This window comes from Narcine bancroftii, chromosome 5 (assembly GCF_036971445.1).
Source record: "Narcine bancroftii isolate sNarBan1 chromosome 5, sNarBan1.hap1, whole genome shotgun sequence".
In the NCBI taxonomy this organism is placed as follows: Eukaryota; Metazoa; Chordata; class Chondrichthyes; order Torpediniformes; family Narcinidae; genus Narcine; species Narcine bancroftii.
In genome coordinates this window covers 91908015-91923095 of record NC_091473.1, presented here as the reverse complement: position 1 = coordinate 91923095, position 15081 = coordinate 91908015, and the positions used below count along the sequence as shown (strand labels likewise).

General features: G+C 40.1%; 1 protein-coding gene across 3 annotated transcripts in view; it reads left to right on the top strand.

Moving 5' to 3' along the window:
- Positions 1-15081, top strand: part of jak1 (Janus kinase 1) — a 154774-nt gene that overhangs the window by 34639 nt on the left and 105054 nt on the right. For all 3 annotated transcript variants that reach the window (XM_069938345.1, XM_069938344.1, XM_069938343.1), the window contains exon 2: positions 9813-10004. In XM_069938345.1, coding sequence (XP_069794446.1) covers positions 9839-10004 — 166 coding nt within the window. In that variant the 5' untranslated portion in view covers positions 9813-9838. The remainder of the gene's footprint in view (positions 1-9812; positions 10005-15081) is intronic.

Genomic DNA, 15081 nt, shown 5'->3' with positions numbered 1-15081 from the left:
GTAAACATCTGAGAAGTTCAGATGGTAAAGGCTTACTCATAGCTTCCATGGTTTACCATAAATCTAAGAGGATTTTAGATTTGGATCAAGCACAATTTAAAAAAAAATCAGCAAATAGGCTATCAACCCCTCAAGTCAAAACCCCATTCAATACAATCACGGGTGATCAATGTTGGCTGCAACTCCTCTTCCATGCCATTTACCTGTAACTTTCAATTCCCCAATCTTTGAAATATATTATTTATTTTCATGTTAACCATATAGAATGACCTGGCCTTCACATTTCAGAGATTCACTACCATCTGAGAGAAGAAATGCCTGCACTTCAGTTTCAAATGACTGCCCCCTTATTTTGTAGCAATGTCCCTCGTTTGCGGCTCTTCCTCTGGCTAAAAACATCTCAACATCTGCCCTATCAAGCTATCTTAGGATCTTGTATGCTTGAATAAGGTCACCTCGCATTTGTCGGAGCTCCAGAGGACCGCAGCAGCAATAGAAATTCACCAAGACAAATGGTTACTTAAACAAAAGTTTTATTCCTGTAATCTGGAGTGTTTACAAGATAGTTAACATCATTCAGTTTTGATTTAACTACATACAGTCCAGAAAATTTAGCTCTCAAGGATTGTCATGTGTTAGGAACAAAATTAACACTTCCTGTCTTAAAATTCCTCACTTGAGCTTTCCTGTCAAATAAACGCTTCATTTTACCCTGAGCCATTTCCAAATTCTCTATCTTTAAATTTAGAAACATAATCCAGCAAGTCCAACTATATATTCTCATTAACCAACTATTCTTTTAACAACATTAAAGGTCCTGATGTCCAAACCCAATGACTCCTGCACAGCTTCTCTTGCTGCAAATAACAGTAAATGAATACTTTTGTCTCAATCTTTCCCATTCTCCAGACAATAAATCCTCATCATATTTTTAAGAGTAGGATGAAATCTTTCCAAAGCTCCTCGAGTTTCAGGGTGGTACGCAGATGAAGTGATCGGTTTTATTCTCAACTCATAAATCAACTGTTGAAACAACCCAGACATAAAGTTAGATCCTTGATCACTCTGGATCTCTTTAGGTAATCCAAAAACTGTGAAAAATCTTTCCAAAGCCTTTATCACTGGTTTTGCTTTAATATTCCTTAATGGTATAGCTTCTGGAAATATCGTCGCTGTAGCATAATTGTTAACAAGTACTGATTCCCAGACTTAGTTTTAGGCAGGGGACCTACACAATCCACAATATCCCAAGTGAAAGGTTCCCCATCAACAGGAATAGGTTGCAATGGAGCTACTGGAGGCCCCCCAGTTAGGTTTCCCCACAACCTTACAAAGGTGACATGTCCGGCACCAATTTACAACATCCTTCCTCAAACCAGGCCAGAAAAATTGTCTCAAAATCTTATTCATGGTTTTATTTTTTTTTTACACGAAGATCACCACTCAAGGGTGTACTGTGGGCTAGATTTAAAATTTCATTCCAGTTCCACATTAAACCTCTGAAAAGGCTTACTTTTCTAAAATTTGTTTTTGTGAACCAGAGCCTAACCTTGCCGTTTACTGTCACCTCCCCACATTTCTCTCATCCTTTTAACTTCCTCAATTAATATCAATTCTTTCAATCTGTCAAAATCATTATTTACTCCTTTTGAGGCACACCAATGGTCAAAACACAGATTTTCCTAGAGCAAAATCCATACAAGATTGGTTCCATGCATTCACCAAACTCTTCAATTTTTGTCTATATGCTTCTGGAACCAACTGCTTGTTTAACAGTATCATAATTTCCCACTTGCTTTGTCGTCAAGCTAGAGTATGCAATTTGTGTTTTTTTTTCCCCTTCAATACACTTTGGAGCATAAGAGGCCATTTTTTTGGCCATCTTGAGCTCAGAGCAACCTTTTCAAAAAGATGAAAATATGTATCTATATCTCCCTCATCAAAAGGAGGAACTGGATTCACCTCTCTACTAGCCACAGGAGTTACAATCTCAGTTCTCTTACCTCCCTCCATCTCAATTTTTAACTTCTCTAATTGAAACTGTCTGTCCCTTTCAATCTTTTCCAAGTCATATTTTGTAAGTCTTTCATCATCAAACTTTCCCTCACCTCGATATTTCACTATAATCCTCTGTATTTGTATTTTCCTCATCCAATACATGACTTCAGTCAGCTTTAATTCCTTGGAAATAGCCATCAGTTCCTCTTTCCTCTTGTTCTGCAGCTCCGCAGGTGATGGTTGTGACAAAAATGTACTAACTTCCATTGCTGATGTTTTCCACACACACAAGCTTTAAATTAGTTTGGAAAAACCAATTAACTAATAAATCACAAAAATTACAAAAGTTTAAGATCCCAAAACTCCAATTTTCAATCCGAAAAGAGGAGTGCTCAAATGTTATGAGCCTAGAGGACCCCCAAAACCCAGCAGCAATAGAAATTCACCAAGACAAATGGTTACTTAAACAAAAGTTACTTTTAATTATCTTTAAACATGAAAACAGGATCAAATTTTAACTTATTACTATTAACTTAGCTGAACTTAACCCCCTTCTAATTCTAAGCACACGTGTATGTAATGTGTATAATAAGTTCAGAAATTTCTTTAATTCATAGTCCATTCACACTTCTCACTCCTCTAAGTTCACTGGTTGCAGGCAATTCTTAAATTGTGCACAGAATTTAATATTTATGAAGTTCAACAGGCTTTGTTGCTTGAAAGGTATACCACTCAGGAAGGTTCGTTTTGGTTTTCAGAGAGAGATTTGTTGCTCGTTGGACATCCACAACTGATTCCTTCACATCAGCCACTTCAGTGTCTTGCTGAAGAAACTTGCCCCATCAGGGTTTTCCAGATGATAACCTCTTTCTTTCAGGTCACCACAGAGTTCCTTTTGTTTCCCTTATTTCAAATGAAACATTATATAGCCAGTCCTCTCCTCTTGTATGGACCACAAGGGATTTAACCAGGCTGAACTAAGAATTCACAATCTGCCTTCAAAATGGGGTTTTCCACAAGTTTGCCAGCTTGTCCTGTTCCAGTCCCAGCTGCTGCTGCTGCTGAACTGTAGAACTGAATTCTCTCTCTCTCTCTTTCTCTCTCTCTCTCTCTCTCACAGAGAAAACCACATGACCCTCTTAGAACAGCCAACTGCACTCAGACAGACTGCGACTCTGGACCTAATCTTCCAAATTCATTCATCTGTTGCTTTCCAAAACAATAATCCATTACTCCACAGCATATCCAATTAACACCTACTTGTGAAGTCCTTATAGGCATTCTTCAACGTTTTTTCAAAGGCACCCGGAGGCTGGAATGTCTGGCTTGAGCAGAGCTCTGGCATTTTAAATGAGATCTGTTTTGAAATGTTTGTATGTGACCTACACTAAAAAACCTTCCACAGTTTATCTCCTTTAAAACGTATCTATAGAAAATATAATGTAATCTGTCACACAGTCAATATAGAACCAGTTTCTCTAGTGTTGTAATCGTACCCTCAGCACCTTCCCCTGTTGCTACAGGAAGTCTCACCCTTCCCCATAAACTGATCCCCATCACTTTCCCCTGTGGCAGCAGAAAGTGCAACATTTGTTCCCACGCTGCCTCCCTTACCACAGTTCAGGGCCCCAAACAGACCTTTCAAGTGAAGATCTTTTGTGTCCAATGCTTCCATTGTGCCCTTCTCTACATCTGATAGACTGAACGCAGACTGGGAGATCACTTCTCTGAACACCTTCTCTCTGTCTACACCAGTGACCGGGATCTCACAATAGCCAACTATTTCAATTCTGTGTCCAACTCTCATATTTACATGTCTATTCATGGCTTCATGTACTATCCCACCAAGACCACCTGTAAATTGGAGAACAACACTTGATTTTCTGTCTGGCTGCTCTCCAGCCAGATGGCATTAATATATTCTACTGTTTCCGCTAACCTATTCTCCATTATCCCTCCCTTCTCTTCCCCCTGTCTTCTTTCCCTTAGCTCTCCATCTCCTCTCTCTATTCACTGAGCCATCCCTCTTCCCCTTTCTTGCTGCTGTGCCCTCCTTCTCTTATCCACCTATTGCCTCCTCCCTTTGAGAGCGTGCTCCTCCCCCCATCTCTCCCCATGTAGCCTTTTTTTTGGACACCTATCAAGATTTTTCGACACCTTAATGAAGGGCTCAAGCCCAAAATGTTATTTCTCTTTATCTTTGCTATATCAAGTCCACTGTTTGACCTGCTGAGTTTCTACAGCTTTGTGTTTCCAATTATTTACAAACATAGTAATAGACCATTATGTATCCTGAAGGCTTGGATTTTTAAAAAAATATACAACACAGTAAGAGCTGATTCTGGCCATTTAAACCCGATTAATCTACTAACCCCATAGGTTTTGGAGAAAGGAGGAAACTGAAACACCCAGGGAAAACCCACGCATGCCATGGGGTGTACGTACAAACACCTAACAGACAGTGCTGGATTCGAACCTGAGTTGCTGGTGCTGTGATAGCATTCGCTAACTGTGCTGCCCACGGTTTGACTACCTACGTGCAGCATTACATGATTATAAATTCTGTAAGCATCTCATGATTCTACTTTTGTACAGAAGCCTGGGTATGGCTGGAAGGATATGTGCAGAGCAGAGAGTAGTCGTTGTGAACTAAAGCTGGTTTAGGAACAATATAAACCACTTGGATGGTTGGGGAGGAACAATGTATTTGATCTAACTGAAGTGGAGAAAAGTTGTTTAAAATAGTTTAAGTCCTTCCTGTTGATATTTTAATTAATATACAAAGGTGCTGGAAGAACTCGGCAGGTTCCATAGCCACCAAAGAAGGCAAAGATATATAAACCATGTTTCGGGTCTGCACCCTTCGTCAAGATATGAACAAAATGCAGGCAGGTGTCCGAAAAAAAGGTGATGGAGGAGGGAAAAAGGGGCAGGAGAGAAAGGAAAACGGGGCAGGGAGAGGAGCCCAGGCCAACAGCTAAGAGGTGGTCATTGATAGGATGGCAGTAGAGAAAAGCTGTGAATTGATTGGGAGAGGGGGGATTGCAGAGCTGAAGGAAAAAAGACAAAGGGATAGAAAGAGGAAAAGAGGGAGGAAAGGAGACATGGGGATAAGGGCAGGGAGAGACGGAGGGGGGTGTGATGATAATGCCATCTGGTTGGAGGGTGCCAAGACAGAATATGAGGTGTTATTCCTCCAATTTGCAGTTTGTCACAGTTGGCATAGGAATGGGGTGGGGAATTGAAATGGGTTGCTCTTGGGAGATTCCCACTACTGCAGCAGACAGAGCGAAGGCACTTAAGAAATGATCTCCCAGACTGCGTCCAGTCTCTCTGATGTAGATGAGGCCACAACAGGAACACCAGATACAGTAGATGACCCCGCAGTAGGGAACATCAGAAGTGTTGCTTCACTTGGAATGACTGTTTGGGGCCCTGAATGGTGGTGAGGGAGGAGGTGTGGTCACGTTTAGTATTTCCTGCAGTCACAAGGATAGGTACCAAGGGGGTGAATGGTGGGAGGGGAGGAGTGAACGAGGGAGTCACAGAGCAATCCCTATGGAAGGTGAAGTAGGGAAGATGGGTTTGGTGGTGGGATCACAATGTAGGTGGCAGAAATTACAAAGAATGATAGGTTAGATGAGGAGGCTGGTTGGGTGAGGACCGGGGGAATCCTGTCCTTGTTGCTCTTGGAGACAGAGGGGTCCAGGACAGAATTGCAAGAAATGGAGGATTTGTGGGTGAGGGCAGAGTCGATTGTGGTAGAGGGTAAGCCCCTCTTTTTGAAACAGGACGACATCTCCATGCGTGATCACCGAGATGTTCCATGAGAGCCCTCTCCAGAGTCACAATGATCCTCTGACATTCAAATAGTTGGAAAAAAAATTAGACAGTTTAAAAAATAATTACAAAATACATTCACACACAACATAACAAAATAAATTAGTTTGTAATTTAAAAATATTGAAAATTTAATTTGTGAATATAACCATATAGCAATTACAGCACAGAAACAGACCAACTTGGCCCTTCAGTCATTGAAAACATTTTCTCCCACCTAACTCCACTGACCTACATTCAACGCGTAACTCTCCATTCTCCAATTTCTCCTTAAATGTTAATATCGAACCTGCCTCTGCCACTTCATCTGGAAGCTCGTTCCACACACCCACTGCTCTGAATAAAGAAGTCCCCCCTCATGTTTCCTCTAAACTTTTGCCCCCTAACTCTCAACTCATGTCCTCGCATTTGTATCTTCCCCCTTTCTTAAAGGAAAAAGCTTCTCCACATCAACTCTATCTATACCCATAATAATTTTAAATACCTCAATCAAACCCCCTCTCAACCTTCTATGCTCCAAAGAATAAAGACCTAACTTATTTAACCTTTCCTTATAGCTTAGACCCTGCCATCCCAGCAGCATTCTAGTAAATCTTCTCTGCACTCTCTCCAATTTGTTGATATCTTTGTTGATATCTTTCCAATACCTTGGTGACCAAAACTGTACACAATATTCCAAGTTTGGCATCACCAATGCTTTGTAGAATTTTAACATAACATCCCAGTTCCTATACTCAATGCTCTGATTTATAAAGACCCACATACCATAAGCTTTCTTCACCACCCTATCCACATCTGACTTCACCTTCAGGGAACTAAGTACCATTATTCTAAGATCCCTCTTCTACTGCACTCTTCAACACCCTACCATTTACCATGTAGATCCTATTTTGAATAGTGCTACCAAAATTTAACACCTCACACTTGTCTGCATTAAACTCCATCTGCCATCTTTCAGCCCACTCTTCTAACTGGCCTAAATCCCTCTGCAAGCTTTGAAACCCTTCTTCACTATCTACAGTTCCAACTATCTTAGTATCATCTGCATACTTACTAATCCAATTTACCACCCCATCATCCACATCATTAATGTAAATGACAAATGGTAATGGACCTAATAGTGAACTCTGAGGCACACCATTGGTCACCGGCTTTCAATCTGACAAACAGTTAACTACCACTACTCTCTGGCATTTCCCATATAACCATTTTTGAAACCATTTTACTACTTCAATGTTGATACCTAATGAATCAAGCTTCCTAACTAATCTTCCCTGAGGATCCTTATCAAAGGCTTTAATAAGGTTTATATATACACAACATACACTGCTTTACCCTCATCAACTTTCCTAGTAAGCTCCTCAAAAAAATCGCTAAGGTTTGTCAAACATGATCTTCCCTCACAATCCATGTTGACTGTTCCTAATCAAACCCTGCCTATCCAAATATTTATATATACCATCTCTAAGACTACTTTCCATTAACTGACATCAAACTTACACAGCTCTAATTACTAGATTAATTCCTAGCTCCTTTTTTAAACATGAACTCCCCTCCATCTTCCAGCACCATTCCCGTTACTAATGACATTTTAAATATCTCCGTCAAAGCCCCTACTATTTCTACACTAACCTCCCTCAAGGTCCTAGAGAATATCTTGTTAGGGCCTGGAGACTTATCCACCTTTATTTTCCTTAAAAGCACCAGTATTTCCTCTTCTTTAATCATCATTCTTTCAATAACCTTCCTATTTATTTCCCTTACTTTTCACAGATCAATATCCTTACATCAATAAAGACACCTTTTAAATGTTGATGACTCCAATGAAATGAATGGCAGCGGGCAAAGATGTCAGATATAACGTATTTGACCTGTTAGCTCATCTTTTGAAAACTTCCTCCATTGGAAAACAACAAAATAGTTGGACAATATTTTCTTTTTCCTGTTTGTAGCATTGAATTCAAACTTGAAAGGTGTGGGTATATCATTCATATTTAATATGGCACTTTTGGCCCATGAACCCATGCTGCCCAAATACACCCAATTGACCTACAACCTTGGTATGTTTTGAACAGTCGGAGGAAACCAGAGCACCTAGAGAAAATCCTTGTATACACGGGGAGAGCATGCAAACTCCTTACAGACAGGACAGATTCAAACCCTGGGTGCTGGCACTGTAACAGCGATGCACTAACGACTACACTAACCATTTTGCAGTTGAAAACTGGTTGATTAGTTGAGGTAACGTGATGGAGAGGTAACAAAGAAAGAGAGATTTTGAATGGACTGGTGGGGGTAGGAAAGAAAATGATCAGGGATAGATTACCTGAAATTGAAAAGTTCCAATGTTTATTCCATTGGGGTACATAAAACATGAGTTAATAATGAGATACTACTCTGCTAGTTAGCATTGGACCTCACCACGGCAGAGGAGAAGGCCGTGAATGAACAGGTCAGTGTGGGAATGGAAGATAAAATTATGTGCAACTTGAAGCTTGCGTTACCAGCAGTTTTTCAAGGATGTGCTCGTTACAACTATGTAATGAATTTGATTGCAGTCTATGTCATCTGACCAAATTCAGCAATGCCATATCTGATAAATACTGAATGGGTGATGTTGATTTTGTGACCAATGCTAAAGGAATGGGACTTGTTTCTCACCTCCCTGACAACTTGCCAACAGACCTTTTGTTCTGATCAAATGTCAACTCCTTGAAAAAGAATGTCCCCACCTTGCTGGAGACAATTTACCTGCCTACCAAACTGAGAGGTTGTCATACAGTTGTGCTAGTTTTGACCCTACCACCATGCAACATGCTGAAGAGGATATCAGGAAGAACTTTTGTTGTGCCTGGGGAGGTCAGGAGACAAGGCAGTGGAAATGCCTTGTTCCCACCAACATCAACCAACAAATCTTGTGTGTTTCAACAAGTCGATGATTTGTAACCAAGGGAGAACATGTGTAAGTCTTGAATGTGAGTCGCCAATTAATTGAAACTTTTGCTCAAGAACTTGCACTCTTATCTAATAGATATTGTGGTCAATAATCAGTAGTTCTCTCTTCTATTGAGGACATCTACAGGGAATGCAGTAGCAATCATCAAGGATCCACACCACCCAACACACTCTCTGTTCTCACTGCTGCCATCAGGAAAGAGGTATAGGTGCCACAAGACTCGCACCACCAGGTTCAGGAACAGCTGCTACCCCTCCACCATCAGACTCCTCAATGACAAACTCAATTAGGGACTCATTTAAGGACTCCTATTTGAGCATGTTATTGATTTTTTTAAAATTTCTCTGTATTGCCCAGTTAGTTTGTTTACATGCATTATCTGTTAATAGTATTTTATTTGTTTACAATGTGTAGAGTTTTTTTTGGACTGCCAATAAGTGGTAATTCTACCTCGTTGGAATGGAAAATGGTACTTGAGCCCCATGGTACTCTGGTATGACAAATTCCATTTCTAAAAATTACTATTCTCCTTGTTTCTTTGAGTGGGATTCACAGGGTGAAGTTAGATTTGCATTTTTTTTAAAAATAATCTGCTCAGATTGTGACAAGAGTGTCAAAGAAATAATATTTGTGGGGCCTTCAAAAATATAGAGTACTCAATCAGTCTGATATGAACTGGAATTTTAATTGAATTCACTGAGGAGAAATCTCACACTCTTGAGTGGATTGTTTATTTATTTGCCTTTCCCAATATGATTTGCACTGACTTCAGTGGAGAATGAAGTTTAGACTGGTCAATTTTTTCTTCTTTGGCTTGGCTTCGCGGATGAAGATTGATGGAGGGGTAAAGTCCACGTCAGCTGCAGGCTCGTTTGTGGCTGACAAGTCCGATGCGGGACAGGCAAATAATTGTATCAATTAAGGTTCCTCCATTAGATTCCAAAATAATTCATTAAACCAGGTACTTCATTGTTTCTGTTGTATTAAATAATTTCATAATTTTCCTTTTTTTATGTAGGATCTAAGTGAAAGTGCACCTGTGCCATGGACTTCTGTTTGAAAAAAAGAAAGTCATATAAATTACAGGCGCATTTGACAACTCTCAGTAAAGGCATGGAAGTCTTTATGTATGTAACCAATTCATCTATTACCTGTCATGATGGTGAGCACATTGCTGAAGAGTTGTGCATTGAAGCTGCCAAGAAATGTGGTAAGTTTATTGAGATATTTATTTTATTTTTTGGAATAAGCTTTATTTCAAGAACATATGAATATGGATTTTTTTTTGCGTATTTTATCTACATAACAATAAATGAAATATTGAATCGTGAACATAGGAAAATAGTAAATGATCTCCTAGTTCATTACCACCGTCATGATGTCCCAACACTTCTTTTGTGATCTCCTGGAAGTGATGAGAAAATCACCATATTTTAAGCCCAGGATCATTATGAAGGGATAAAACTACAAAATTCTTGTACAGCCTCTTGAAAATCTAGATCTGCCTGCTTCTGATTTGTCCATAACTCTATTGTAGATAATCTTTTGCTCATTTGGAAAGTGAACAACCATATCTGCAACTCTCAAAATTGGTTGCTTTCCTTTTCAGTAGAAACAGGCAGTGTTAGAATTGCTTTTCCACTTAGTTTGAACATTTATCAGTACTGTTTGGGTACTACATAAAATCAGTTAATACCCCAGAGATTTGAAGTTGATACTCAATATTACATGTTACTTTTAAAAAAATTTTTGAGTGGACTCATGATTAAAAAAAAAATAGACGGGCATTTCTCTCGGTTATAAATTGAATATTCCTCAATTATAAATTCGAAAGCAAAGATTTTTTAGCAAGTGTGAATGGAGTTTGATCTGGAACAGACTGATCTGAGCTTATAAAAAGACACAAGAATCTGTACCTGGGCGCTACATGCTGATTACATCACCCTGTTGTTTCCACATGCATTTACTGGCTTAAGATTCATAGGGGCCTACATATTTTTAACTTGGGTCAAAAAAAATCACTGTTTAGGTCAGACAGCAACATGAACATAGAGTGTAGGGGAAACAGGAAGAAAAGCTATATATTCAGTGGCAATAACTTGATTCAGATTGTGAACATGACTGGCAAAGTGTTGGATAGTTGTAAAACACAAAAGTCTTCAGGCACTGTGATTGAAGTAAAAAAAACAATGCTGGAGAAACTCCAGATGGTCAAACTATGTATTTTAAATAGCAATGATGACTATACATAACCAATGTTTTGTGCTTGAGCATTTTATCAAAATATGAGCAAAATGGGGGGACATCGTGATGATGTGGAGTTAGGACATTAAATCCTGACCCTCCAGAAAATCTGGCAAAAGTACTTAAAAAGTAATTAAACGTATAAAAACTCTTACATCTCTGAATACTTCTACTTACAACTATGGGGAGAAAGAAAAAATCTGCTGGCGACCAACCTGCACACTGCAAAAAAGGCAAGAAAACACGGGTAACGAGGCCTGCACAGACTCTGGAGCTGGGAACTTGCGCCTCAGCTGTCCCTGAGACGAGTGGGGACCCTCCACTACTGCAACAAAGTGCATCGTGCCCGGTCAAACGGGATGATGACGTTGAAGATGATGAATTTGGAAGTACGACTGGAAGTAGGACAGGTCCGTCCAAATCAGCGTCAGAGTCAGAAAGTTCCTCTTCAGAATGTGACCAAGGAGAATATGAAGACCTGGAAGAAACAGAATCTACTATCCCCAAGGAAGTGAGTAACGTGAATTTATTTAAAGAGCTTAGAAGTATGAAAGCTGAAATGAAAACCGATAAGTAAGGTAAATGAAACTATGAACAAGATGAAGAAACTAAGCATGAAGTTAATAAGATGTGAAACAAGTAAGGATAGAATATCCCATATGGAAAATAATGAGACTGCTTTGAAGAAGTAATATTAAAATTGTGGGGTTAAAAGAGTGGGTGAAACAACAAGATATGCCACAATTTTTTCAACAATGGATTCCAGAAATATTGGGCCAAGAAATATTTGTGGGAGAAATTGAAAAGTCCCACAGAGCCCTTCAGCGAAAACCACCTCCAAAACAAAATCAGCGTTTAGTGTTGATAAAACTCCTGCATTATCAGGATAGAGAAATAGCTGCACAGAAAGCTCAGCAGAGACAAGGACCACTTGAATGTCAAAGGAGCTAAATTTTATTCCACCGGATATCAGTGAAGATTTTTTAAAAAGGAAAGTATTCAATCCTGTTTATATAATAAAAAAATTATGGGAGAAAAGATATCTATGACACCCTGCGAACTTGAAATTTTTTCTGCCAAATGGACAAAGCAAGTTCTTTGTAAACTATCTGTAAATGGAGGAATTTGTAGGAAGCTTTCCAAATCTGCAGTCGGGATGAAGACCTTGAGGACTAAATATGATGCTTACTTTTCATGATAACCCTGTATAAATGAACAGGAGTTAAATTATGGCTATGTTTTTTTTAAATAAATGTACTATAAATCTCAGAATGGTGGGGAGAGGGAGAGGAGGGTGCTAACCACTGATTTATGTGTGTATCTATGACTTCGGTCACAGCCCCCACAAGGGAGGGTGGTATTGTTGCTTCTAAAAGTAACGCGAGATGGTTTTTTTTTGTAGTATTCTATTTAGTAGTGCACTTTCTTTGTATTTTTATTTTTCCTTTTTATCTTTGGATTGTCGGGGAGGTGGGTGCTGAGGGGGAACACAGTACAATTATCTATACAGTTGAGTAGTGGGGGTTTGTGGGAAAATAGAGTGCTAAAATAAAATGTAATAAGTAAATTGATCAAACTTAAATTTTAATATTAATGAGATCATCAAATGGAAGAAAATACCTGCATATATTAAAAAGATGGGTGTAGATATAACTTTTTTTTGTAAGAAACACATTTAATAGAAAAGGAACAATTAAAATTGAACAGTGTGGTATCTTCTTCATTCAATTCGAAATAGAGGAGTAGCAATTTTATTGAATAAAAATCTTCCAATAGATATCAAACATATTGAAACAGATCCAGCAGGTAGGTTTATAATGGTTCATTGTCAAATATATTCTGAACTATGGACTCTGTTGAATATCTATGCACCTTACATGGACGATGAGACGTTTATACAGGAAACTTTCCTAAATTTAGCAAACACATACGAAAATGTAGTGGTAGGTGGAGATTTCAAATTTTTGTTTGGACCCATTGTTATATAAGTTTTCAAGAGGAACAAATAGAAGTAGAGCAGCCAAAATAACTCTGACCTTAATGAAAGACTTGAATATAGTAGCTATAAGGCGAAGGTTACCTCCTTTTGATAGGGATTACTCTTTTTATTCAAACTGACATGATTCATATTCCAGAATAGATTTTTTTTAAACTTTCAGTACAGCTTCAGGATAGAGTACTTCAGGTGGATTTTAAAGATATACTTTTGTCTGACCAATCACCATTATTGTTACAGATTTTTAAAAAAATTATTAATCATAATAAATCATATAATAAAAATACAAGTAAATGCACATTGTAACAGATTCAAATACCTGATAAAAAGAAATCAATTTATTTCTTTTTTTGGCTTGGCTTCGCGGACGAAGATTTATGGAGGGGGTAAAAAGTCCACGTCAGCTGCAGGCTCGTTTGTGGCTGACAAGTCCGATGCGGGACAGGCAGACACGGTTGCAGCGGTTGCAGGGGAAAATTGGTTGGTTGGGGTTGGGTGTTGGGTTTTTCCTCCTTTGCCTTTTGTCAGTGAGGTGGGCTCTGCGGTCTTCTTCAAAGGAGGTTGCCGCCCGCCAAACTGTGAGGCGCCAAGATGCATGGTTTGAGGCGTTATCAGCCCATTGGCGGTGGTCAATGTGGCAGGCACCAAGAGATTTCTTTAGGCAGTCCTTGTACCTTTTCTTTGGTGCACCTCTGTCACGGTGGCCAGTGGAGAGCTCGCCATATAACACGATCTTGGGAAGGCGATGGTCCTCCATTCTGGAGACGTGACCCATCCAGCGCAGCTGGATCTTCAGCAGCGTGGACTCGATGCTGTCGACCTCTGCCATCTCGAGTACTTCGACGTTAGGGATGAAAGCGCTCCAATGGATGTTGAGGATGGAGCGGAGACAACGCTGGTGGAAGCGTTCTAGGAGCCATAGGTGGTGCCGGTAGAGGACCCATGATTCGGAGCCGAACAGGAGTGTGGGTATGACAACGGCTCTGTATACGCTTATCTTTGTGAGGTTTTTCAGTTGGTTGTTTTTCCAGACTCTTTTGTGTAGTCTTCCAAAGGCGCTATTTGCCTTGGCGAGTCTGTTGTCTATCTCATTGTCGATCCTTGCATCTGATGAAATGGTGCAGCCGAGATAGGTAAACTGGTTGACCGTTTTGAGTTTTGTGTGCCCGATGGAGATGTGGGGGGGCTGGTAGTCATGGTGGGGAGCTGGCTGATGGAGGACCTCCGTTTTCTTCAGGCTGACTTCCAGGCCAAACATTTTGGCAGTTTCCGCAAAGCAGGACGTCAAGCGCTGAAGAGCTGGCTCTGAATGGGCATCTAAAGCGGCATCGTCTGCAAAGAGTAGTTCACGGACAAGTTTCTCTTGTGTCTTGGTGTGAGCTTGCAGGCGCCTCAGATTGAAGAGACTGCCATCCGTGCGGTACCGGATGTAAACAGCGTCTTCATTGTTGGGGTCTTTCATGGCTTGGTTCAGCATCATGCTGAAGAAGATTGAAAAGAGGGTTGGTGCGAGAACACAGCCTTGCTTCACGCCTTTGTTAATGGAGAAGGGTTCAGAGAGCTCATTGCTGTATCTGACCCGACCTTGTTGGTTTTCATGCAGTTGGATAATCATGTTGAGGAACTTTGGGGGACATCCGATGCGCTCTAGTATTTGCCAAAGCCCTTTCCTGCTCACGGTGTTGAAGGCTTTGGTGAGGTCAACAAAGGTGATGTAGAGTCCTTTGTTTTGTTCTCTGCACTTTTTTGGAGCTGTCTGAGGGCAAAGACCATGTCAGTAGTTCCTCTGTTTGCGCAAAAGCCGCACTGTGATTCTGGGAGAATATTCTTGGCGACGCTAGGTATTATTCTATTTAGTAGAATCCTAGCGAAGATTTTGCCTGCAATGGAGAGCAACGTGATTCCCCTGTAGTTTGAGCAGTCTGATTTCTCGCCTTTGTTTTTGTACAGGGTGATGATGGTGGCATCACGAAGATCCTGAGGCAGTTTTCCTTGTTCCCAACAAAGCTTGAAAAACTCATGCAGTTTGGCATGCAGAGTTTTGCCG